Source organism: Pelophylax lessonae (genome assembly GCF_965119305.1).
Source record: "Pelophylax lessonae genome assembly, chromosome: 11".
Classification (NCBI taxonomy): Eukaryota; Metazoa; Chordata; class Amphibia; order Anura; family Ranidae; genus Pelophylax; species Pelophylax lessonae.
In genome coordinates this window covers 165,740,933-165,767,550 of record NC_138778.1, presented here as the reverse complement: position 1 = coordinate 165,767,550, position 26,618 = coordinate 165,740,933, and the positions used below count along the sequence as shown (strand labels likewise).

Genomic DNA, 26,618 nt, shown 5'->3' with positions numbered 1-26,618 from the left:
CACCAGGGTGCCAAGGTTCACCATCAGTGGTAAAGATGGATGATAATGAGGGTCCCCAATGGTATAGATGGATGACAACGAGGGTCCCCAATGGTTCTCCCTATTATACATGGACCTTTTATTGAAAATCAATAAAAATAAATGCAAATGAAGAACAGCTCCCAGATAAAAGTTGAGAATGACCATTGGTAAGTGAATTAAAAAAATTCAAATAACTGATCAACATACATTTAAATATTAAATACATTAAAAATACATTCAAATCTATTAAAATAATAAAAATGGATTTCTTTATAATCCTTTTAAAATAGAATATAATGCAGCTGACCAGTTTTTAGATGTGGTGGCTAAATTTGTTTTCTTATATTAAGGGTCCTTTCACCCGAGTGGTGCACCCGATGGGGTCCATTTTTCTCAGCGGGGATCGATTCGCCCATCCCCGCTGAGCAGACGCCTGTCTGTTTTCATCTGATCCTCCAGACGGATGGAAAATAGGGTTTCCATCCGTCTGGATTTCATGGACAGGATCGGAGATGTCTCCCCTGACATCCACTGCTCCATAGGGATGCATGGAGCATCCGACCTGGTCCGCCTGAAAAACCGACAGGCGGACCTGATCGGAAAGCCCGTGTGAAAGGGTCCTTAGGGCTCTTTCACACGGTCCGCCTCCGTCGGCAGACTCTGTGCTGCTCAGCGGGGGATCGATCCGCCGATCCCCGCTGAGCAGGCAGGTGACAGCTCCCTCTCTGCTCTATGTGCGGAGAGGGAGGTGTCAGAGCCCCGCTGCTCTCTATGGGGGAATCAGATGAGAACGGACCGCCTGTCCGCTCTCATCCGATCCCATCCGATCCGATCCCCTGGACGGATGGAAAATAGGGTTTCCATCCATCCGGATTTCACAGACGGGATCGGACCGGATAGCAGCGGCTGTCAGCGGACATGTCACTGCTGACATCCGCTGCCCCATAGGGATGCATGGGGGATCGGATCAGGTCCGCCAGAAAAACTGACAGGCGGATCTGATCTGATCGTTTGTGTGAAAGGGGTCTAAGGCTTTCCTGTATTTTAATCTGGTGATTCTACCAGTAAAACACTTTGGGTTGATTTACTAAAACTGGAGAGTGCAAAATCTGGTGCAGCTGTGCATAGAAACCGATCAGCTTCCAGGTTTATTTGTCAAAGCTTTTGCACCCTCCAGTTTTAGTAAATCAACCCTTCTGTGGCTATGGAGGAGCAGAGTTATAACCCTCCAGATTTGGAGTACAAAAACCTTCCCTTTTTCTCATCTCTATCTCTTAAATTCATAGAAGAGAACTAGGAAAGCTGATAACTTCTTTTGCAATTTCAGTTCCCTGCACAGAAAGTTGCATTGGTTTTCTGGCAGGATCAACAAATATTTTTCTGCGCTTGCATAAAATGTAGTACAGCAGAATGGTTTAGTACAGCGTTCTCAAAACTGCGGCCGGGGGTCAGATGCAGCTCTTTTCTTACCTTTATCTGGCCCTTGGGGCACTATTCCATCCACTGACACCAACAATGGGGCATAAATCCTGTCGCTGACACCAACAACGGGGGCACTATTTCTCTTTACTGACAACATGAAAAGGGCACAATTCCTTCCATTGATATCAACAATGGGGCACAATTCCTTCCATTGACACCAATGATGGGGCAGAATTTCTACCACTGACACCAACGACTGGGCAGAATTCCTCCCACTGATACAAATGATGGGCAGAATTCCTCCCACTGACACCAACAACGAGGCAGAATTCCTCCCACTGACACCAATGAGGGGCAGAATTCCTCCCACTGACACCAACAATGGGGCATAAATCCTGTCGCTGACACCAACAACGGGGGCACTATTTCTCTTTACTGACAACATGAAAAGGGCACAATTCCTTCCATTGATACCAACAATGGGGCACAATTCCTTCCATTGACACCAATGATGGGGCAGAATTTCTTCCACTGACACCAACGACTGGGCAGAATTCATTCCACTGATACAAATGATGGGCAGAATTCCTCCCACTGACACCAACAACGAGGCAGAATTCCTCCCACTGACACCAATGATGGGCAGAATTCTTCCCACTGACACCAACGATGGGGCAGAATTCTTCCCACTGACACCAATGATGGGCAGAATTCTTCCCACTGACACCAACGATGGGGCAGAATTCTTCCCACTGACACCAACGATGGGGCATTGTTTACTCCCACTGGACTCCAGGACATTTTCTACTCCCAATGACCCGCGCCTGGCCCCCCTAAACCCTGAAGTGGCCCTTTGTTCAGAAAGTTTGGAGACCCCTGTTTAGTAGTTGGTACTCCTGTATTGCAGCACTGGGGTCCCCAGTCTAAATCCCAGCCAGGACACTACCTGCATGGAGTCTGCATGTTCTCCCTGTGCTTGTGTGGGTTTCCTCCCATGCTGATAGTTTAATTGGCCCTGGTATGTGTATGTATGTATGGGAGGTAGGGATCTTAGATTGTAAGCTCCTCCAGTGCGCTTTCTGGGTGCCTGACCCCCAGCATGCACCTTTAAAATATGGACATGTAGGTGCATTTTTGCCGCGTTTTCTATTAATTTCAATGGGCACCTGCGTTTTTGTTGAGGTTTTGAAAAACATGCCAAAGATGCAGCTTGCAGGACTTTTCAAAACGCACTGCACCCATAACCAGGGCCTCTGATAAGGCAATACAACCGGTCCTATTGTACTGGGCCCAGGCCACATCAGCTAAACAGGGGGGGCCCAGGGCAGCTTTATTGTTCATTTCTGTGTAAGTGAATAAATTAACTTTTACTAGCCCACACCCCCACTACTACTTGCTTACCAGGGCTTAGATTACATTTCCCTGGGCCCCATCACATCAACAGAGGGGTCCAGAAGGTGGAAGCAGAAGAGGGAATTTTTTTTTTTTTTTTATCTTAGGGGCGTAGGTGGATAAAGTCAGTTCAGCTGTTCTGCTGCACCTTAGGGGGTTGGAAGCGGGGTTGGGGATTCCCGTCAGGAAATCTGTACAGGGCCCCATGATTTCTAAAAGCAGCCGTGCCTGTAACGCAGTGGTGTAAAGAGTCCCATTGGATTTGAAGGGATTGCGTTTTTAGCACAGTAAAAAAAACACAGAAAAAAAACACATCAATGTGAAAGTAGCCCAAACGCACTAATATGATTCTGTTGCATCACAGTGCATTGTAGTGTGACTGCCCTAAGGCCCCTTTCACACTTGTGCGACCTAAAAATTGTGCATTTTTGCCGTAATTTTATGCCGCAAATTTGACTGCACTTAAAGTGGTTGTAAACCCACTTTGATGACTTATACCTATAGGTAAGCCTGTAATAAGGTTTACCTATAGGTACTGTAAATATCTCCTAACCATTCACCATTTACGAGATATTTGATATTTACATTGCATGCAGCCAATGACGTCATCGGCGCATGCGCTCTGAAGAAACGCCCGCCCGTGCCGTTTCTTCAGAGCCCTGTGCAGTGCCATCTGAAGAACTTTAAAGGCCCCCGGGCAATGCAGTGCACTGGGGCCCTGCCTACACAATCACCCACAAGAATAAAAATGCAAATTATCGATAAGGCGATATTTATTGGTACAGCAGTGCCAGGCTAATGCCAGCTTTCAATTTCGGCAGCTGGGTCCGGTGAACACACACACGGACAGGAGTCAGACTCAACTGTCCTGTGTGTGCCTGTTCCTGTGGAGGCATTCCCCTAGTTGTGGGATCCACTCCATTGCCCAAGTGCCCTGACAGCAGCGTAGGGCTGACAGGCGCTTGCCACCTGCTAAGTTCGGCGGCTGGATGCACACAGGAATCGAGAATAACGCTGGGCAGGTGGGGCCCTCCAGACAAGTGGGGCCCCTGGGCAACTGCCCAGCATGCCCATTCTGTAAGATGGCCCTAGACCTGTGCCGTGACCGGCAGCTCCTGCATGTAAGCGCAGGAGTGACATCACGCGGCTCCGGCCAGTAATACAGCCGGAGTCCACAGACCCGGAAGGAAGACGGGTGAAGATGGATGCGGCCGGGACAACCCGGGCTTCGTTGCAGGTAAGTGTCACATAATGTGCTAATATGCAATGGATATTAGCACATCATGCATTTACTTTGCATGGAGAAAAAAAAAAAAAGGAAGAGTTTACTTCCTCTTTAAGTGCCGGTTCACATTAGTGCGATCACAGAGATCGCATGTAATTCGGAGCGCGCTGCTCCTAAAATTACATGCGATGTCTGTGCGTTGCAAATTCAGCCATACAGTTTGTATGGCTGAATTCGCACCGCAATCACACTGAAAGATGCACAGGACCCTTTTTTTGATCTGCAGCAGAATCGGATCACATGGTGGTTCACACTAGTGCGATCCGATTCTGTGCGAACTTTCAGATCGCACTGCGATATGCGATCTGATCTGGGGGGGTCGTTAACCTTTCTAATTGACACCCCCAGCGTATCGCATATGGCAGTGTGAACTGCCAGGGGCGCGGATGCGATGCGGGAACACGCTGTATATTCGCAGCGTTCCTGCATCGCACAAATGTGAACCGGCACTTAAAGCGGAGTTCCACCCAAAAGTGGAACTTCCGCTTTAGGTGGTTCTAACCCCCTGACATGCCACATTTGGCATGTCATTTTTTTTGGGGGGGGGAGCGGGTACCTAGTTTTGACAGGTACCTGCTCCCACTTCCGCTCGGAGCGCAACCTTCCGCCCCCTCCCTCCCTGCAATCTTCTGGGACATGTCAGAGGTCCCAGAAGATTGCCGGCCAATCAAGACGCGTAGCGCAACTTGCGCATGCGCAGTGCGTACCCGGCTGTGAAGCCGCAAACTGTCACAGCTGGGTGTCCACACTAGTGATGCCGGCACCGCAGAGCAGAGAGGGAGAAGAGCGAGGCTTCGGGCTGCCGCATCGCTGGACCGTGGGACAGGTGAATGTGTGTTTATTAAAAGTCAGCAGCTACACTTTTTGGAGCTGCTGACTTTTAATAAACACAGAAATGGCTGGAACTCCGCTTTAAGCAATGTCTGTGTAATCTTGAGATCGGTGGGCCTCAAAACACATCAAGGTCGGACCAAAGTAGTGCTGGGACTACTTTGAAGTTGCTGCGACTTGAAGTCGCACAGATATGAACGATACTCATTGGAAATCATGGAGTACGACTTGTCATGCGACTTTGCAGTCCCAAGTCGCAGAACAAGTCGCACAAGTTTAAAAGGAGCCTAACTGGGTGTACAGACACCCAGTTAAAGTGCAAGCACGTCCTAAGCTCCTCCAGCAGCTGGTTATACGATATGACTGGTTGAGGGATATATATAGAGCTTCATGGTATATACTGGGGCCGTGTAAACCTGGAAAAGAAATAAATGCAGCAATTCAGCTTTGGAAAGCCTTTATATCCTGATTATTGGCTGCACATTCCTTTGAAGAGGTTTTTAGCACGTGGTGATATTACATAGGATAGGATGTTACAAGGACATAAATAATATTTTCTGCACTCATGAAATATAACCGGCAGCTGCTGCTGGTCTGTATATTCCAGAATTAGAATCTGTGCCTTTAAAGAGGTTCAATGACAGCTGCGACTTTTCATTCTTGCTCATTTTTTTTCTCTACAAAGGTAAAGATCCCTTTCCAAGGAAATACAGTAAAACTTCAGGAATTCATGTCACTCCTCAGACAAGTCAAGCCTGTTTACTTGCAGGAATGTTCTATTGTTTATACAAGCTGCTATGTGGGTCCCTGGTATAGATAAGAATGCAAGCCCTCCCCCTCTGTTGGGTATATAAGATAGGGCAGAGGGGCCACAGACCAGCTCACCCTCCTGCTCGCTTCACACTTGTCACTGCATCCCTGCCGGAAAAACCATGAGCTTCTCCACCCGCAGTATCAACCAGTCCACCTTCTTTAGTGGGGTTAGTGCTGGCTCCCCCAGGGCACGCAGCGTGGCAGGAGGTGCTGCCAGTCTCAGGGTGTCCTCTGCCAGCTTTAACATGGCAGCTCCCTCTTTTGGTGCTGGATTCGCAGCCCAAGAAGGCAACGCTTTTGGCGTCAACGGCAAAGAGACCATGCAGAACCTGAACGACCGCCTGGCTGCCTATTTGGAACGGGTAAGGACAGCCAAATTGGAATATTTGATAACATAACTAGGGCCGGGACAAGGGGTGGGCAGAAGGGACAGCTACTCTGGGCACTGTGGTATCATGAGAGGTGTGTGTGTGGGGGGGGGGGGGGCAGCATGGAGATTGGGGGGAAGGGAATTTGTGTTGGGAGGGGTAATTTGGAGGCGGCAGGGGGTATGTATTGGAGGGCAAATTTTGGGGATGCTAGCAGTTGTGATTTGGAGGGTTTGTGTTGGGAGGGGGATTGGGGAAAGAGGATTTGTGCTAGGAGGGTTTTGGGGGGGGGGGGGTTATACTAAAAGTGGTGATATGGTGGGGGGGGGGGGACGTGTGTTACAAGGGGTAATTCTATATTTTTCGGGGAAGAGGGAGGTATTTGTGCTAGTAGGGATGATTGGGGGTATTTGTGCTAGTAGGGGAAATTTTGGGTGTGGTGGGTATTTTTGCTTGGAGAATGGATGGAGGAATTTGTGCTGGGAAGGGCGGATTTGGAGTGGGGGGATGTATACCGGTAGGGGAAACGTGAGGAGTCATGTTCTAGGAGGAGCGATTTTTTTTTTTGGGGGGGGGGGTGTTGATTTGTGTGAGCAGAATTTGCAGAGAGAGAGAGGATTTGAGCTGGGGGGGGGGGGGAATGGGAGGGCAAAGATTTGTGCTGGGAGGGGGGATTTCAGCAGGGGGAGGTAGGTTTAGGGAGCAAGCATGCAGATTAGTGCTAAATTTTTATGGGGGGGGGTTTGCTGACTTAAAAATGGTCATACATCTTGGGGAGGGGGAATGTGGTGCAGCTTGGCATGTTCGCTCTGGGCTGTAGATGACCTTGCCTCGGCACTGAACATAACCAACCTTCAAATGATATTTTACATACATTGCTTTCCAAATTTAGGCCCACAGGACATTTTTTTCCCCTCCCCTGGATGCCTTTTGTCCTGGCAGGGAAAAAGCGGATGAGTAATGCGTCTAAAGCTGCGTTTTGCACACGCATTTAGGTGCATCAAGCGTTTGGGAACTCATTCCTTTCATTGGCCATAATAATAAGTTATTCGGGCCATTGGAATGAATGACCGCTAGCATTTAGACGCATTTACAGGTGTTTAGACACATTAAGCATTTTTTTTTATGCACAAATGCTCCTCTCCTGAAAGTGCAAGTGATTTTTATTTTATTTTTTTAGCTTCGAAATGCTCCTTTTCTAATATGCCTGTAAATGCCTATGTGTGCATAAACATATAGATAAAGGCATTGTTTTACATCCTTTGTGCAAGAGGCCTTAAGGTCCGTAAACACGATTAGAAAATCGTGCAAAAAATACCACTTTCAAGGCAATCATACAATCGTTGCAATCATACAATAGTTAGTGATCGTTAGTTCAAGAGCCAATTATGGCAGTTCATCTGAACTGCCATAATTGAAACTTTTTCTCATACAATACCAGAACGTACGATATTTGTTTAATCAGTACAGTTGTCATCCGAAAATACGATACAAATACAACACAATACATTACATCACTTCCGAATTTCTATTCTGTCATAAAAGAATTTTCGGAACTTTAGTAACCTCTTTGGTTTTCGATATAAGACTAGCATGCAAAAAGAGAAAAAAAAAGGACGATCATTCGTCTAATAATCTCATTGTGTATACCAGGCTTTGGGGTATAGCTTTTGGGTGTGACAATAAGCCTAGGGCCACTCATGGAATAGATAGCTATACTGGGAGGGAGAGGTATTTTTAGTGCAAATTAGGAGCTTAGCCTTGGGTGACAACTGCTCCTTCACAGATACAGTACAGTGGGATGCGTTGTCACCCTAAGACAGGAATTGTGTTACTTGTAGGGTCACCATGTGAAAATAAAGAAAAGAGGCTGAAAAAAAGAAAACGAATGCTGCTGTATATCAAATTTGTGTTTTGTGGTTTAGATATGCTTTAAATCTCTTTGCTACTGAGGGATTTAATAGTTTGTTGATAGGAATCTCATTGAAAAGAGTCAAGTTGATTTCATTGCGCTGCAATTAGATGCGGTTAAATCTTCCAGGAGCATTTTTTCCCCAGAATTTAGTGTAAAAAATGTCAAATTTATATTATTATTACTATACAAGATATTTATAGCCCCAACAGTTTGCGCAGCGCTTTACAATATTCGGGAAATCAGTACAGTTAGAATACAATTCAGTACAGGAGGAATTAGAGGACCCTGCTCCTTAGAGCTTGCAATCTATGTTTACTAGCCATATAACAAAGATATAATGTATAGTATGTATACTTGTGCAAATTAAAATAAGATCCAAGGTACATCAAAGTAATTCAAGAACATGCATGAGAAGTCCCAAGAGCCATAGACCCCATGACAGTGGCTTATTGGTTACCCCTGCCTTGCAGCACTAGGGTTCTTGGTCCAAATCCCAAGCATGATACTACCTGCATTGAGTTTTCATATCTCCCTGTGCTTGCGTGGGTTTCTTCCCACACTCCTGTGTAAATTGGCCCTAGTAAATATATGACCCTAGTATATGTATGCATGTGACCTTAGATGCTAAAGCTGGCCATATACTATGCAAACTGTGTCCAGTCCCTGATGAATTCAACCAATTGAATGATCAATAATTTCTCTTTGGGAGCAATAAAGTATTCTGAATCTGAATGAATAAGCTGAATATGTGGATCCCCCTCCCATTTTACATCCTTTGACCAAAAAATCAAAAGGAGCCTGATGCAAAATGTTTCTTGCCAAACAGTGGCTGCATCCAATCAGATGCAGCCACTGCTTGGGTTTGATGGGCACTGAAGATTTGTCCATCTGGGCTGTTTAGGATGGATGGAAGAATGTGCTAGATTTTTTTCTGTTCTTTGAGGGCAGTGACTGATGTCAATGTATAGTATGTAAAGCGCTGAGTAAATTGCCAGTACTATATAAATACCTGTACTCAGTAATAAATAATGTGTAGCAAAGAGACTTAATTGCCACAGTAGCTTAAGCCTAATACTCCACCCAAAATATTAATGATCAAAGATCAAAAGATCATAATAATAATATAATACATTTAGAAAATGTATAAAATTATAAAATTAAAATTATAAATTACATTTTATATTTTATATATAATATACATTATATACACTATATGTATTATATTATGTAATTGTATATTTTATAATTATATATATTTATAAAATTTAAAAAAAAAGATAAATTACATTTTAGAATTTATATAGATTATACATTATATACATGATATGTATTATATTATATTATAATATAATTGTATATTTTATATATATATATATATATATATATATATATATATATATATATAACATTTTAAATTAAAAATGTTGAATTACATTTTATAATTTGAATACATTATATGTATTATATTATTGTATAATTTATATATTAATATATTTATTTAAAAAATTATAATTTATTTATATTTAATTGATTTTTAATTACAGTAGCTTAATAATAATAGTATATATATATATATATATATATATATATATATATATATAATAGAAATAATGATGCTGTAAACCAGTTGCAGTAAACCAGTTAATTTTTTACTGTTCTGAATGTACTAAACTAGAAAGAAATGCTGTGTGTTTGGATGCTTTGGTATACTCCACTTTTCTTGCCTTTTTGCATTGCCAGGCAGCGTGAACCCCATCCTCTGACAATGCAGAGACATACGTATACCACAATTAGCAGAGTACACAGAGAGCAATGAAGGTTTTCTTGTGAATTACTTACAATTTAATATTGTGGTTCCTTAGGTCCGATCCCTGGAGAAAGCTAATGGTGACCTGGAATTGAAAATCCGTGAGTTTTATGACAGAAAGTCTGCCGTCAGCTTTTTCGACCCAAGTGGATATTATGACACCATCAACAAGCTGCGCTCCCAGGTACCTGGCCTGTCCTTTCGGCTTTTTTTTTTTTTTTAATAATACAACACCTAATTTGCAGTATAATGTGGAAGAGAAAGATTTATTCTGATTATCTTTAGATTCCTATGTAAAAAAGAAAGTTCCTCCATAAAAGTAACATTTTAGCTATAGGTGAAGCCTAGTGAGTCAGCCCCTGATTTCTTATGTGACTGGGATACTCCAACAGTGAGCTCCTAATGCAATAACTAATTCCCAGTTCTGCTCCTGTCAGCCTGGGTATTCCAGTTGTTTCTGCCACCTTTGTGTGTTCCAGCTACTCCAGTTACATTCTTCATAAAATAAATTAAACTAACAGGGATGGTGGGAACTCCTCATGATGGGCACAGCAAGGGTGTAGACCCACAAACTCAGCACAAATATCCCACCAGAGAGTCTCTGTGAGATAGAAGAAACTGTCAGATGATTTATACATTCAGGATTTACCAAAAACTGCACCCATTAAAACTAGTCAGCAATTGCAGTTCCCATATTTCTATTCAGAAAAGCTAACTTAAAAAACTCAAAGGCCACCAAGGTTCTTAGCAAACGTTATCGCAGATTCCTATGTAAATTGCCTGTGTAGATGGTGTGTATACAGTACATGCTGGCCATGGATGGATCAGGATTCCCTGCTGAACTTCCCAAATTTCGATCCATCTATGGCCATTGGATATTAACCTTAAAAATCCACCAACTCGAACTGGACTGTTAGAAAACTTTAATTCGAGCTGAGACTGCAGCCCATTGGCTGCTGCGCTGATCAGTGTATCCTGACAGTTGGGGACTCCCCACAGTCAGAATGCAATAGCACAGTGTGGAGGATTCCTCCTTCCACCTTGCATGGATGTGGGAATCCACCTGTTTTTTTTTTAGGCTGTTCGAAAAAAAGAAAAAAAAAAAAAAAGAGTCACCTATGGCCGGCCTTAGAATTGTAATGCAGGCTCAGCATACCTTAAGATGTGCGCCATTGTATGTGTATGCCATATGCCATGTGTGCTGTATCCAGAGTTGCAGTAATCTCTGCATCTGATGTATACAGAAAAAAGATTTATTGTTAAAATCACTGTACAGGAATTCAATGCACGTCTGGGAATGCCAAACCTCATATAACAGTCTCCATGTAACTTGACCTGAGATTCTGTAAGAGAGACGGGAAGCCCAATACAGTTGGGGGGGATGAGACATTCTGACCATAAGCTGCACTCAGTGCAGAGAAACTTAAATTGGAATTGACAGTCATGGAAAAATATAGAAGGCTGCAGGTTGAAGTAAAAGTTTAATAAAAACATACTTTAAGTTGAAAACAGCTTTCATGGCAGTTTTATTAATCTCCTTTTGTACAAACGCAGTATAAGTCAACTTCTGTTTTTTATTCAGTAGTCATTAGTCATTGACCAATATAAAACTAGCTGTAAAACTATATCTAACCACTAGGTGGCGTAAGAAGCTTAGGTTTTCAAGAAGCTTTCTTGAAATTCTTTAATTTTTTTGTTCTCACAATATGCGTATAGGAATAGCGATCTTAACAATAAAAAATATATATTTACCATGAAGAAACAATAATTGTGTATTTATTTAGGCTCATTCACAGCATATCTCCCCTTATCCTGCAGATCCAGGATGCCACCATCCAAAATGCCCGTCTCGTGCTGCAGATCGACAACGCCAAGCTGGCTGCTGATGACTTTAAGATTAAGTAAGTGATTACATACATACTGGACTGTATATATATATATATATATATATATATATATATATATATATATATATATATATATATATATAGTATGCCTATATGCAAGGATTGTGTCTCTAGGGAGAAGTTATAATATAACACATGATATATTATATTGTTAGAAGAAATATATTTTATTATGTGTTATAATGTGAGGGTAAATTCTAAATTTTGAGTTGCCAACAGAATCGGAATAGAAACAGGAAAAGGAAAAGTAAAGAAATGTTCGGCCTGGACACTTCCATCGTTGGCCGCATCAGCATTATGGTTTCCCGCAAAGGGCCGTTTATAGCTGTAAGATTAGATGTCCAGAGCACCCCACGCCCCCTTACACACTTACATCACAATGCACCCCCTTACCAGAGGGTGGATCTGGGAAGAAGTGCAGGGTCTGGAGGAGAACCAGAGAAGGGCTGGAGTCAGCTTCCAGAGTCTGCTGAATGCGGAGACCAGGAGAGGCAAAGACAAGGTGGTGTTGAGGCTGTACAGAGAGGTGCAGGATCTGTAGGAGGAGTTCTGCCCTCCTCTCTGATGCGGACTGCTGAGGAGGAGGGGGGGCAAAGACAAGCCTTTCTGCAACTGCACAGAGTACTGCAGGATCTGGCAAAGGAGTTCTGTCCTCTCTGCTGCCAACTACAGAGAATAGGTGGGGGCAGAGATAAGGGGGCTGCCACAGCTGCATGATAGGTGCGAGGGCCACATGAAATTGCCTGGGGGGCCGCATTCGGCCCGCGGGCCTTGTGTTTGACATGTGTTCTAAGAGGTCTATGGGGGTTATTTACTAAAACTGAAGAGTGCAAAATCTGGTGAAGCTCTGCATAGAAACCAATCAGCTTTCAGGTTTTGTTGCCAAAGCTTTATTGAACAAGTTGAAGTTAGAAGTTGATTGGCTATCGCGCACAGCTGCGCCAGATTCAGAGTGCACCAAATTCAGTAAATCTCCCCCATTTTTTTTAAATGCTTATTGTCTCTAGAGGACAGGAATTAAATCTCCCCAATTGGATACAGATCTAACAAAAAAAAAAAAAAATTTGAAAGGCCTTTTAATTTTTCCTACTCTGCACAAAATGAAAAAAAAAAAAAAAAAAAAAAAAGATTTTAGCTTTAGCTATGCTCTAATAGAGAGAAGTAGATACCTAAAACTAATGTGCTATGTCGCCACCTGCAGGTTTGAATCAGAACTGGCCATCAGACAAGGAGTGGATACTGACATTGTTGGACTGCGCAGAGCCCTGGATGAGCTGACCGTCAACAGATCAGACCTGGAGCTTGAGATTGAGGGCCTGAAGGAGGAGCTGATCTACCTGAAGAAGAATCATGAGGAGGTAAGCTTACCAAGTGTGCTTGGAATATTTCTATTAGTAATGCATAAAGAAAGAGAGGTCACATACCTGTGCATCTTAGACAATTTATTGCCATTTTTATCAGCTTAAGCATTTTTTTCAAGAAGTGTTTTTTTTTAATTAAAACACTAAGGCTGGCATTAGAGGACTTAAATTTCAGCTGGTTCAGGAGAAATACAAGTACCACCTAGCTTGACAAACATTGATTTAAAAATTGACTGAGACGGGAGGTAAATTAGCGGCCGAACTGTGAGGCGTCATGTTGAACGTTAATCTACAGGATTGTGGCCATGAACTGGTTAAAGTGGAATGCTACTATGCCCGTGCAGGACAAAGCAACAGATAAATTAAAAGAGACCCTGGTATTAAAATAGAATAAAAAACTGCTGCGGGGTGAAGTGCAATCACTAGAGGCTACTCAGTCTTAGATAAAGATCAAAGCTGATCCTGGTGAGAGGCAATTCAAGCATTGACCGTCCTCCTTTTATGTGTTTGCCCATCCGTATACACAAAAAAGCCTGAATCACAACCATAGTACTGCCACATATAAAAAGGCAAGGGGTCGCCTATCTTCAAAGTTGATTTACAAGAAGCTAAGTATATTACCTTTTGCAGTTTTGATAACCTCCCCTTTCATGAAAGCAGTAAGGGCCCATTCACATCAGAATGAAATGTGGGAAAACCATACTTCATGCACATTTTCTGCACTGAATTTAAAACGCATCTGCTGTGGGTGTCAATGTAATCCTAATGACACCCCAATCACAGATCTCAAATACAGTGCATTTGCATGCAATGGATCATATGGTACTACAGAACGTACAAGCGTTTTGGTGCGATCCAGTGCAATTTCAGCCCATTCAAATGAATGAGTTGAAAATCGCATCACACTGAATCACACAGGATTCCAGCATGAACCGACACTAAGGGATCGATTTATTAAAGACAAATAGACTGTGCTTTTTACAAAGTGCAGTTGCTACAGAGATTAGTAATTGAGCAGAAGCCTTGCTGACTTCATTCATCCAATCATGTGCAAAATGCTGTTTTTTTTATTTTTCTTGCACACGATTGGGTATTCTTTGCAAAGTGAAGCTTTACCTCATTTACTAAGCTCTGGAGCAACTGCACTTTGCAAAGTGCACAGACTACTTGCCTTCAGTGAATCAAGCCCTACGTTTCCTGTATGGAATACTTGTACTTCCAAAATGGACTGCTGCAGGCACTGACCCATCCATTAAGTGCCTTATGACACTTGACCCTTGTGAATTGCATCATACAGCTCCATTATGGTAGCCTCTGAATGTTGTAGAGGATTGAGAGACCAAAGCACACAATAAATGTTTTTATAAATGTGCCATAGACCTGATCATGCTTCACCATGGCCTCAGATACACAGAGGAGAATGGGAAGTCATACATGACTCAAAGTTATATAAATGGGCAAGTGGGGTATGGTGCTACTCTTATGAAGTGTTGTGATATATCAATGAACGTGTTTATTCAAAAAAATAGAAAGATATACATTAACAGAAAATGATCCCAAGGTGAATATATAGTGACCAGTGCAATATGTGAATATCTTCCACCTAGAAGTGCTATGCAATCCTATTGGTATGCTTAAAAATCCTTGTAAATGGTGCCAGGTATCCAAATGCTATATTGTATCACTGATAAGTATCCTATTAATACACTACTGTGTGATATTACATGCAGTGTAAATTGCTGGATGCATACCGAGCAAAGGTGTAAACTTATAAAGTGCCAAGTGTATAAATAACAAATAAATCCTAATAGTGCCGAGTGTTTGTAAATGGTGCTGAATATCCAATTCCTATGTTATACCACTAGAGGGAGTGTATATGTAACTGATATCCAGTTACATATACACTCTTAGTAACTGATATCCAGCCAAATGAATGTGCAAATTGGTAAAGTGCCAAGTGTATAAATATCTCATAATAAATGCAAATGATTAATTAAGTAATAAATAATAATCAGTGCAAGAGGTAAAAAAGTCCACAATAATGTGCTTGATGCAGTAACATAAACGTGCCAGTGATTTTATTCAATGCAGACACTCAGATTGATGACTGTAAAGTAATCCGTGCTGTTCTGTGCTCCTTAGTGCAAAAAGGCTGTGCAGTGCTTTCCCCCATTGGTGTTGCACTCACCACAAATCTGTTCCCATGAAGGGGTATCAGGCCTTTCTGCAGTAAGGTGTCTCCAGCCGCTCCTAATGTTCCTCACCAGGATAACATGGAAAGATAATTTGGACAAGCCCATAGTGTACCAGTATGACAAAATTTAAAAATTTAAAAATAGCAATATCCACTCACAGTTTAGATAGCGGTATACAGTTCACCGGCGTTCCTGCCGGATAACTCAGAGTAAGCCCATCACTAAAATTGGGGTTACATATAGTTACATAGTTAGTCAGGTTGAAAAAAGACACAAGTCCATCTGGCTCAACCAAAAAAAAAAAAAACAGTATTGAAAATCCAACCATACAATCCCATATACACAATCCTATACCTGCAGTTGATCCAGAGGAAGGCGAAAAAACCCCAGCAAAGCATGATCCAATTTACTAGGGGGAAAAAAATTCCTTCCTGATCCCCCGAGAGGTAATAGCTTCATGAGTTAGGGCTATAATGGTGAACAGTAAAGAAAATACAGGGTTGCGGTATATCATTATGGCTGTGTTCTTACCATCTTCCTTTATGTTTCAGGATCTCGCTGCTTCCCAGGGACGAGTTGGAGGAAAGGTTAATGTTGAAATGGATTCCGCTCCAGCCGTTGACTTGTCCAAGGTGCTTGCAGATGTCAGAGATCAATATGAGAAAATGGTGGAGAAGAATCGGCAAGAGGTGGAGACCTGGTATAGAGGACAGGTATGTGGCAAGGGCACTTTGTGCTTGGAAAAAACTCTTAGAATCTCAAAGTTGAGCTATAGCCAAAACGCTTTTGGATAGGGTGAAGAGTTAGTATCTCTGTCTGAATTTATTGCTGTCTGTGTTCCTGCTGAGAATTCCAGGAGTTAGAAAGTGATGGGAAATCCAACATGTGTCACTAAAACAGGAGGTGGAGAGGAGCCTTCCAATAGGGACCATTGTTCCAATGACCACCAATGACCCCCATCGAAGGGACATTTCCCCTCACGTTAGAGAGCTTGCTCACTTTCTGTTGTGTCTTTGGGACAAGAAATGAAAGGAAATTTCTTCTATAGGACACAGACAGAAAAACCTAAAATGTTTTACCAATTTAAAACCCAAAGTTATGGCTACAGGTACACTTTAGGTTTTCTACACCTGGAGGTGTATACATCACAAAAGGTCTTTTTTTTTTTTTCTTTTTTTTTTAAATGTTGGATAATTGGACCAAATGTGTGGCTAGCCAACTTCCTACTTGATAAATCTGCTTGGATTTCAAATAGGGAAGATGGAACATTTAGCTATATAATGTTTGCATCTGCCTGTGTTTTAGCATGATCACTTCCACCTTTTCCAAAGATTACCAATCCGGTCACTGTTCCCTGTTGTTCCTGAATCTAAGAAATCCTTATTCTCTTCCACAGAGTGAAAGCCTCAGCAAAGAAGTCGCAGTATACCAACAAAGCTTCCAGGTTTCCAAATCCGAGGTCACAGAACTGAGACGCACAGTACAGAGTCTGGAGCTGGAGCTTCAGTCCCTCCTTAACACAGTGAGTGTACCAGTCTCTTCACCTTCTATCGCAGACATGTAGTCCTATTCATTTTTTCATTTTCAGCATTAGTATATAAAGGATGAACTTGTGTCTGCTAAAAGCTACTTGTATAGCCTACACTAAGGCTGGGCAACTCCCAGGAGCCAAGTAGCTATTGCAAACTAAAAATGACAGCTAGCACCTAACTTTTGAGGTTTCATTAGTTGTTAGTGGAGCTGGCACCTAAACAAAATCCTGCTGGCTCCTGAATTGGATACACTGGCTCCATATTAATTTTTCCACCCCTGGCTTATACCATAGAGAGCTTTTTATTCTGTTTAGTGAGTGACCACTACCCTTGGTGAATATTTACTATCATTAGGATAACTGAGCCCTTGTAACTCTGGATTTAAAGGGTAAATGTACTCTATGTAAGAATTTCACTAGGGCCAATGGCGATGGGCTTTAATGTGTTTTGCCCTGCATTTGACCTGCTTCAGCTGCTTTTGCATTCTTATAGATTTAAATGGGGAGAAAAGAAGTTATGGAGAAAACAAAAGCTCATCCACACAGGCCCTTAGACTCTCCTCCTGGTCTCTGAAATATGAGTTTCCGTGAGATCCCCATACTTCAGTGTTTGAATATGCTTCTGCTCCACCCTAGTCAAATTCTGATCATATTGCCCACACTGTGCTGGCAGGACTAAACCAACATTTCTTAACCTTTTCACCCCAGATGAGCCCATGAAGTAAATTTTAGATCTATGAAAGCCCCTTACTAAAATAATTTATCACAGGCGAGAAAGCTAAAAAGATCATTGGTGCTCTGCCAAGTGGCGTTGGATCCAAAGGGAAATCAGCCACAGCTCAAGGAACCCCAGGTAGTCTCTGAAAGAACCCCAATATTCCATGGAACCCTGGTTGAGATTGGCTGCACCCAGCTATGTGAGTAAAATTAAGATTCACATGGATCATGGTCTGTGGCCATATTGGTCAAGATTGGGTACAAAAAACATGGCATTTAAAAATCCTGAGGTATGAGGGGCCTATAAAGGTTATTGCTGCAAATGTTGGAAAGGAGGGTGTTTGTAAAATACTTACTTAAAGCCAAGCTCCAAGCAAATACAATTAACACTGATGTAGCACCCTCCTAGATAGGTGCTAGTTAGGGAGGATAGTTTGCTCTGCCTGCTTAACAGGGGAGCAGCAAGCAAATCATAGTCTGCTCCATCTGCTTATCAGGGGAGCCTGATTGTTAGTTAGGCCTGTTGCATGTGTTTATGTGTGATTCATCTGGTCTGAGGGAGTGTCCCCACTGTATCCATTAGGGGAGCCTGTTGGACAGTGGAGGAAACCCAGCCAGTGACACAGGCTTTTGTAACTATCCCAGTGGGTTGGTACAAACAGTGGTGCATCCTGGGATATGTTATAAAAGCCAAGGGCACATGTGACAGGGTGTCTTTGAGCAGGAAGCCAGGTCCCAGGAGGAGGGTGACGGCTGTCTCTCCTCCTGTCTGTATGAAAGGTGGTCACAGGTGGTCGGCCTAGTGAGCCAGAAGTGTGGTGCTGAGCCAGGAGTTCCAGTGGATGCTGATGGATGGAGTTGAAAGCAGAGCAACCTTGGGAAAAACAGTGTCCGTGAGTACCAGGAAGATTGCCAGGGGTCTGCCACAGAAGGGAACCACTCCAGTGGAGAGTCAGTGGACAGGGGCTAGCATGCACAGCAAGTGAGAAAGGGGTTGCCAAGGTAGGACCCTGAAGAGAAACTAAATCAGGATCATATTCTTTATCTTCACTTCAGTGGCAAGGTGAAGCAGCGGCCTTGCTGCACACTACAGCTAGTTGTCCTCAGAATTGTGCATAGTTTATAGTTCGAGTATCCCACTTATCCCTTCTGCTATCCCAGTTCCTAATAAAACACAAAAACCAAATCCCCTGGACTGTTTATTGTCTGAGCCAAGCATCTAGAGTGATACGTTTCCACAGACTGTTGCTACGGGTAACACAGGGGAATCCAGAAATTGCAATATTCAGCAGTCCTCTAGGGGGCAGTGCTACCCTAATTAAAACAAAGTTATTAAGACTTTATATGGTCATCATTAGACCAATATTGACTATATTAGTTCTCTTTTTCCCTATAAAGACTTTCTATTATCATCATCAGACGACTGTTAACTATATTTTTCTCCATTTTCAGAAACAAGCACTAGAAGGCTCCTTATCAGAAACAGAAGCTAGATATGGAGCAGAAATCGCAAAACTCCAGAGTGTTATTTCCCAAATAGAAATCGACCTTCAGCATGTCAGGTCAGATTCAGAACAGCATAGTCTGGAGTACAGAACGCTACTGGACATCAAGTCCAGGCTCGAGATGGAGATCGCCACCTACAGGAGACTGCTGGAAGGAGAAGATGTCAGGTGAGGGTCTTTTGTATTATATTATAAACTTATTAAAATATATTTTTTTAGCTTAGTACACTTAAAATACTTTACTTACTGAAGATATATTGACCACAGATGTCTGTGCATTTAGAACATTAATTAACACCATATCTGTGGTTAAAAAAAAAAAAAAAAAAAAGACGTGGCCTCTTCCTGACCAGGGCCTATTTTGCGATTCGGCACTGCGTGACTTTAACGGACAATTGTGTGGTCGTGCAATGCTGTACCCAAATGAATTTGACGTCCTTTTTTACCCACAAACAGAGCTTTCTTTTGGTGGTATTTGATCACCTGTGCGATTTTTTGATCATGCGCTATAAACAAAAAAAGAGCGAAAAATTTTGCAAAAATAACAATATTTTCCACATTTTTTTATATGAAATTCCCCCCCCCCCAAAAAAATGCAAAAATTTAAATTTTTTAACATTTTAGACCAATTTGTTTTCTGCTACATATGTTTGGTAAAAAAAAAAAAATCGCAAAAAGCGTATTTTGATTGTTTTGCGCAAAAGTTATTGCGTTTAGTAACTAAGGGAAAGATTTTTGTCATTTTTATTGTTTTTTTTTTTTCAACGAGAAATGACGGCGATATGCGTTTTTTTTTGCGGGACTGCGACATTGCGGCGGACAGATCGGACCCTTGACTGACATTTTTGACACTTTTGGGAGTACCAGTGACATTTCTACAGTAATCAGTGCTATACATATGCACTGTTACTGTAAAAATGACACTGGCAGGGAAGGGGTTAACTTTATTGGAGAAGGAGGGGTTAAGTGTGTCCCTAGGGGCGTGCTTCTAACTGTGATTGGATGTGGCTTTTCATGTAACAGCAGAGATCTATGATCCTACATAGCAGGACCGTATGATCTGTGCTGTTACACAGGGGAGATTAACAGGCAGCTTTGTTTACATTAGCCGCCTGCCTTTTTCCCGGTGTAACCGACGATCGCGAGTGACCGGCGGACATCGGGTCCGCCGCTCACACGCGCGGGGGGGGGGGGGTCTGTGACCGAGCGGGAGCGCGTCTCCAGCGGTGCGCGCACGCTCCCTAGAGCCTCACAGGCTAGCGACGTAGTACTACGTCACTTTGCCTGTGAGGGGCTGACTGCCGACGTAAATCGTCGTTAGGCAGTCGGCAAGTGGTTAAAAAAAATGTGCAGAACAATATTTTTTTTCCTATGTAAACCAATCCTGTTTTTTTTTTTCACCAGCTTCTCACCAGTTAAGCAATTGGAATCATCAGACAAACGTAAGTCATTTAGCATTTCTACAGAGTTGGCAAGACACAGCTCTTGTATGCAGATGTGTGCCCAATAACCTTGAGACGTGGGTTGAGCATGGCAGTCAGGAAACCAGCATCTTCTAACAAAAAAAAAGTCAACAACTGCAGTCCAATTTATTTATAATGACAGGTTCACTTTACAGAGTTTCTTCTATTAGACAACTTTATATTAGCGGATATTTGGATAGACCATTATAACTAAATCCTCACCACAAATTAGTGTATGTGTGTTTATTAGTATAAACACACAAAAATGTATATTTTTATTTATTATTATACAGGATTTATATAGCGCCAACAGTTTGCGCAGCGCTTTACAGTGTGGGGAAGACAATGCAGTTACAGTACAATTCAATACAGGAGGAATCAGAGGGCCCTGCTCGTTAGAGCTTACAATCTAGATATTTGAGTTATTACTGTAATGTGTCCCTGCCCGCATATGTGGCAGACATATTAACTGACAATATCTGGACAATTACTTTTAATTGTTAAAATACAATTAATTATATTTACCAAGGGTGACCTAAAAATGCATTCAATTTATGAGGTCAAGTAGGCCCTTTTTTGATAAATCTTAAGGCAATTATACAATCTGATTGTAGCGTGGGTTTGCAGTAAGGCAACTATTGACAATAAAGGAAGGCCAGACATGCAGGTACATCTAGTTTCCCCTTGGTCATCTACGCCAGCCATTGTGTCCTTTGACAATGTGAGCGTTTGTGTTTATCCCAAAGAGAAGGACCTCTGGTGGCTGGTCTATCAGGGATGAAACACTTGTGATCATACAAGGTTTTCATACATACCCAATCACTATATTCCCCTACAAGCTTTGGTTGACTAATGCCTCGTTTCCACTGAGTGGTACGGTATGGTTCGGTTCAGTACGGTACGGTTCGGAACGGTACACCTTGCGTTTCCACTGCCAATAGTACCCTTTCATGATAGGCGTGGTGCAGCAGGAAAGCTGTGATAGCCGATTCTCTGTCAACCAATCAAAGTTCTGCAGAGTGTAGCTCCACCCTGTTGGTACGGTACTAATGTGCTTGGTATCCCAACGAAATGGTCCCAAAAAAGTGGTACGGTACGGTTCGGAATTAGGGTACCATTCACAATGGAAACGGCATAAATAGCGTACCGTACCGAACCGTACCAGAAAGCTCAGTGGAAACGAGCCATAAGGTGCTCTCAGCCTTGGTTGCTCCTCTATGTACAAAGTAGGGTTAATAGCCCTGCTTTGTACATGATGACAACAAAGGGCCACCCAAAGCCTATTTAAATCTCAGAGCTTTGGGCAGCAGAGAACACCACTGGGACTTGCCAGACTGAGGAATAGGGTAAGCAATGCAACTTATCATTGCACCCCTAGATTAAAAAAGCATTTACCCCTTTGCATTGCTGAAGGGCTCACTTCAAGGGTAGAGTTGGTCTAATTCCTGGAGTTCAGCTTTAAATTAGCCATCCTCTGGCCACATATACACTATATTGCCAAAAGTATTGGGACACTTGCCTTTACACGCATATGAACTTTAATGGAATCCCAGTCTTAGTCCGTAGGGTTCAATATTAAGTTTGCCCACCCTTTGCAGCTATAAAGAACACCCTTGGGATGAATTAAAGTGGAGACTGGGCCCACATCAGTGCTTGACCTCACAAATGCACTTCTGGAAGAATGGTCAAACATTCCCATAGACACTCCTAAACCTTGTGGACAGCCTTCCCAGAAGAGTTGAAGCTGTTATAGCTGAAAAGGGTGGGCCAATGCAATATTGAACCCTATGGACTAAGACTGGGATGCCTTTAAAGTTCATGTGCATGTAAAGGCAGGCGTACCAATACTTTTGGCAATATAGTGTATGTAATCCTGTGAATGTGCCATGAGAATGCTCCTTGTGTTCCTTAGAGATTTTCTATGACACTAATCCCATATGTCTCATAAATAGTACATTGTCTCTGCATGCTCATGTGTTAATGATGGAAAATCGTGGTACTTAATTCTGTCATTTGTCAACTAGGTGTAAAAATTGTCAGCAAAGAAGAATCACAGAGTTCCTCCACAAAGATCAAGGTGAAGACAGTGGTGGAGGAAGTGGTAGATGGGAAAGTAGTGTCTTCCTCCGTGAAAGAGGTGACTCAGGAGTCCTAAACCACTCCAAAATGGCAACAAGGACACGCCAGAGAACGTTATCTACATCAATGTCAACTGAACGTAGACTGAAACTGAAAAATAAAACACTTCGGGCATTTGCTCTACAACCTGTTTGTGTGTTTTTATTCTACTTAAAATAAATTGATTATGTCTTTATGCAGAGTTTTAAGCTAGCCATAGATGCATTCTGACAGTGGGACTCCTCCACTGCCAGAAGACATCCGCAGTGCAACTGATTGGCCAGATCTGCTAAATCAGGGTTTCCTCAAACTACGGCCCTTCAGCTGTTGCGGAACCACACATCCCATGAGGCATTGTAAAACTCTGTCATTCACAGACATGACTAGTCATGATGGGAATTGTAGTTCCTGAACAACTGGAGGGCCATAGTTTGAAGCAGTGGCGGCTGGTGCTCAAATTTTTTTTTGGGGGGGGGGGGGGGACAAACAGAAAAATGTAATAGGCATTGCTTTGCGGCAAAAAACGCTGTAAAAAATTGCGTGACTTTGAGGTCGCAAAAGTGTGAAAGGGGCCTTCAGTAAAAAAGTATAGTGTGCCCCCTTTCAATGCAGAGAGACCAGCGTGCCTCCTTTCAATGCAGAGAGACCAGCGTGCCCCCTTTCAATGCACAGTGACCAGCGTGCCCCCTTTAAATGCACAGTGACCAGCGTGCCTCCTTTCAATGCAGAGAGACCAGCGTGCCCCCTTTCAATTCAGAGTGACCAGCGTGCCCCCTTTCAATGAAGAGAGACCAGCGTGCCCCCTTTTAATGCAGAGAGACCAGCGTGCCCCCTTTCAATGCACAGTGACCAGCATGCCCCCTTTCAATGCAGTGACCAGCGTACATGCCCCCTTCAATGCAGTGACCAGCGTACATGCCCCCTTCAATGCAGTGACCAGCGTACATGCCCCCTTCAATGCAGTGACCAGCATACATGCCCCCAATGCAGAGATTAGCATGCGTGCCCCCAATGCAGTGACCAGCATACGTGCCCCCAATGCAGTGACCAGCATACGTGCCCCCAATGCAGTGACCAGCATACATGCCCCCGAAGCAGTGACCAGCATACATGCCCCCAATGCAGAAATCAGCGTGCGTGCCCCCAATGCAGTGACCAGCATACATGCCCCCAATGCAGTGACCAGCATACATGCCCCCAATGCAGAGATCAGCATACATGCCCCCAATGCAGAAATCAGCGTGCGTGCCCCCAATGCAGTGACCAGCATACATGCCCCCAATGCAGTGACCAGTATACATGCCCCCAATGCAGAGATCAGCTTACATGCCCCCAATGCAGTGACCAGCATACATGCCCCCAATGCAGTGACCAGCATACATGCCCCCAATGCAGAGATCAGCGTGCGTGCCCCCAATGCAGTGACCAGAATACATTCCCCCAATGCAGAGATCAGCGTGCGCGCCCCCTTATTTACCTGGAGCAGCAGCGGCGGCGGGCGGCTTCTCATCAGTATCCCGCCCTCAAAAGACCGGCCACTGGTTTGAAGACCCCTGTATAAACACAAATTTTCCAACAGTCCTGTTAGAAAATTGATTACCAGGTTGACTCGATTGGGAATGGCCATAGATGGATTGAACTCTGGCTGGTTCCTCCCTCTATGGTATGACATTGCTAAGGATGTTATTAAGAGACCCCCCCCAGCTATTACACTTCTCATTCACCATCACAGAAGCAAACTCTCAAATGCTGAGCTCAGGCCTACTGTATCAGGGGAGATAAAGTGGATGTGAGGAGGCTTGAATCAGAGAAAGAGCTCACTACTGTGATTATGGAGGTGAACAGTAACACTGGGCTTCTCTTAGCAACATCCTGGGAGTTTTCTAGTCAGGCTTCATGAGGCATGTAATTGGCCTTCATCTATAAAAAGGGCATTTTTCAACTCTGGCCAAAGTTGCACAGTTTGTTTTTATCTACAGACGTCCCTTATCTGCATAATCAGATACGTTGAACTAATCCTTTAACCAGTTCTGGACCGGAAAGTTTTCCCCCTTAAAGATCAGGCCAATTTTTGCGATTCAGCACTGCGTTATTTTAAAAGACAATTGCGCGGTTGTGCGACACTGTACCTAAATAAAATTAATGTCCTTTTTTCCCCACAAATAGAGTTTTCTTTTGAGGGTATTTGATCACCTGTGCAATTTTTTTTTTTTGCGCTATACACAAAAAATGAGCCAATTCTGAAAAAAAAAACAATATTTTTCACTTTCTACTTTATGACATTCTCAATAAAAAAAAATTAAAAATCAAATTTTTCCTAATTTTAGGCCAATTTGTACTCTGCTATATAATTTTGGTAAAAAAAATCCCAATAAGTGTATACTGATTGGTTTGCGTAAAAGGTATCGCATCTACAAACTAGGGGAAAGATTTATGTCATTTTTATTTATTTATTTTTTACTAGTAATGGCGGCGATCTGCGATTTTTAGCGGGACTGTGATGTTGCAGCGGACAGATCGGATTCCTAACTGACATTTTTGACACTTTTTGGGGGGACCAGTGACATTACTACAGTAATCAGTGCTAAAAATATGCACTGTTACTGTAATAATGACATTGGCAGGGAAGGGGTTAACACCAGGGGAGATCAAAGGGTTAACTGAGTCCTGTGTTCATTGCTGATAGAACAGCGGCCTGCCATGTTTACAACATCAGACCGCTGTTCTGTCTCCACGGGGAGCGATCGCGGGTGCCCAGCGGCAATCGCGGCCACCGGACCCACAGATCTGCTTCCCCTGTGGCGAATGGGCGCACACGCTCCCCTCACTCACGGTCCTGGGAAGCGACGTACAGTTACGTCGTTTCGCAGGACAGGGCCGACCTGCTGCAGTATATGTACTGCTGGCTGTTGGAAAGTGGTTAATCACTTTCAGACCGGAGGATTTGGCTGCTCAATGACCAGGCCCTATTTTGCGTTTCGGCACTGCGTAACTTTAACGGACAATTGCGCGGTTTTGCGACGCTGTACCCAAATGAAATTGATGTCCTTTTTTTCCCACAAACAGAGCTTTCTTTTGTTGGCATTTGATCACCTGTGCGATTTTTATTTTTTGCTGGGAAACATGGGATAAATAAAGGGGGGAGCAGGCGGGACTTTAAATGAAGTGCGCTATAAACAAAAAAAGCGTCAATTTTGAAAAAATAACATTATTTTTCACATTTTTTTATATGAAATTCTCAAAAAAAAAAGCAAAAATCAAAATTTTTTAACATGTTAGGCCAATTTGTTTTCTGCTACATATTTTTGGTAAACAAAATCGCAATAAGCGTATTTTGATTGGTTTGCGCAAAAGTTATTGCAGCTACTAACTATTGGAAATATTTCTGTCATTTTTATTGTTTTTTTTTACTAGTAATGGCGACGATCTGTGATTTTTAGCGGGACTGCGACATTGTGGCGGACAGATCGGACCCCTAACTGACATTTTTGACACTTTTGGGGGTACCAGTGACATTACTACAATAATCAGTGCTAAAAATATGCACTGTTACTGTAAAAATGACACTGGCAGGGAAGGGTTTAACTGTACTGGTGATTAAGGGGTTAAATGTGTCCCTAGGGGCGTGATTCTAACTGTCAGGGGGCATGGCTTGTGAAGTCTTCACAGAGACATATCCTATATAGCAGGATCGCATAGCCTTTGTGATTACTTCAGGGAGAATGACAGACGGCTGTGTTTACATCAGCCGTCTGTCCTTCTCTCTCAGCTGCGGGAGATTGCGAGTGGCCGGCGGCCATCGGAGTTGCCGGTCACACGCACTGGCTCTGGCTAACGAGTGGGGGCGGGCGCTCGCCCCCGACGGCGCTCGCTCGCCCCCCAGAGTCTCCTGAGCGAGCGACGTAGTACTACGTCACCTTGCCCAGGACCGCCTGCCTGCCGCAGTGAAACTGCAGTGGGCAGGGCT

The 26,618-nt window shown here is 43.1% G+C and overlaps 1 protein-coding gene across 1 annotated transcript; it reads left to right on the top strand.

Moving 5' to 3' along the window:
* Window positions 1-5,853: 5,853 nt before the first annotated feature.
* LOC309566821 (keratin, type I cytoskeletal 47 kDa-like) lies at window positions 5,854-22,735 on the top strand. Its single transcript, XM_082272137.1, has 9 exons — window positions 5,854-6,126; window positions 9,910-10,038; window positions 11,673-11,755; window positions 12,963-13,119; window positions 15,869-16,030; window positions 16,714-16,839; window positions 19,018-19,238; window positions 20,475-20,512; window positions 22,558-22,735. The coding sequence occupies exons 1-9, from the start codon at window positions 5,884-5,886 to the stop codon at window positions 22,686-22,688; spliced, it is 1,290 nt and encodes a 429-aa protein (XP_082128263.1). The 5' UTR covers window positions 5,854-5,883; the 3' UTR covers window positions 22,689-22,735.
* Window positions 22,736-26,618: the final 3,883 nt, after the last annotated feature.

Excerpts from the sequence above, each read along its gene's own strand:
- LOC309566821 (XM_082272137.1), top strand. The coding sequence starts at position 5,884 with ATGAGCTTCTCCACCCGCAGTATCAACCAGTCCACCTTCTTTAGTGGG. Across the intron at positions 13,120-15,868 it reads TGAAGAAGAATCATGAGGAG|GATCTCGCTGCTTCCCAGGG; the intron begins GTAAGCTTACCA and ends TTTATGTTTCAG. Across the intron at positions 19,239-20,474 it reads CTGGAAGGAGAAGATGTCAG|CTTCTCACCAGTTAAGCAAT; the intron begins GTGAGGGTCTTT and ends TTTTTTCACCAG.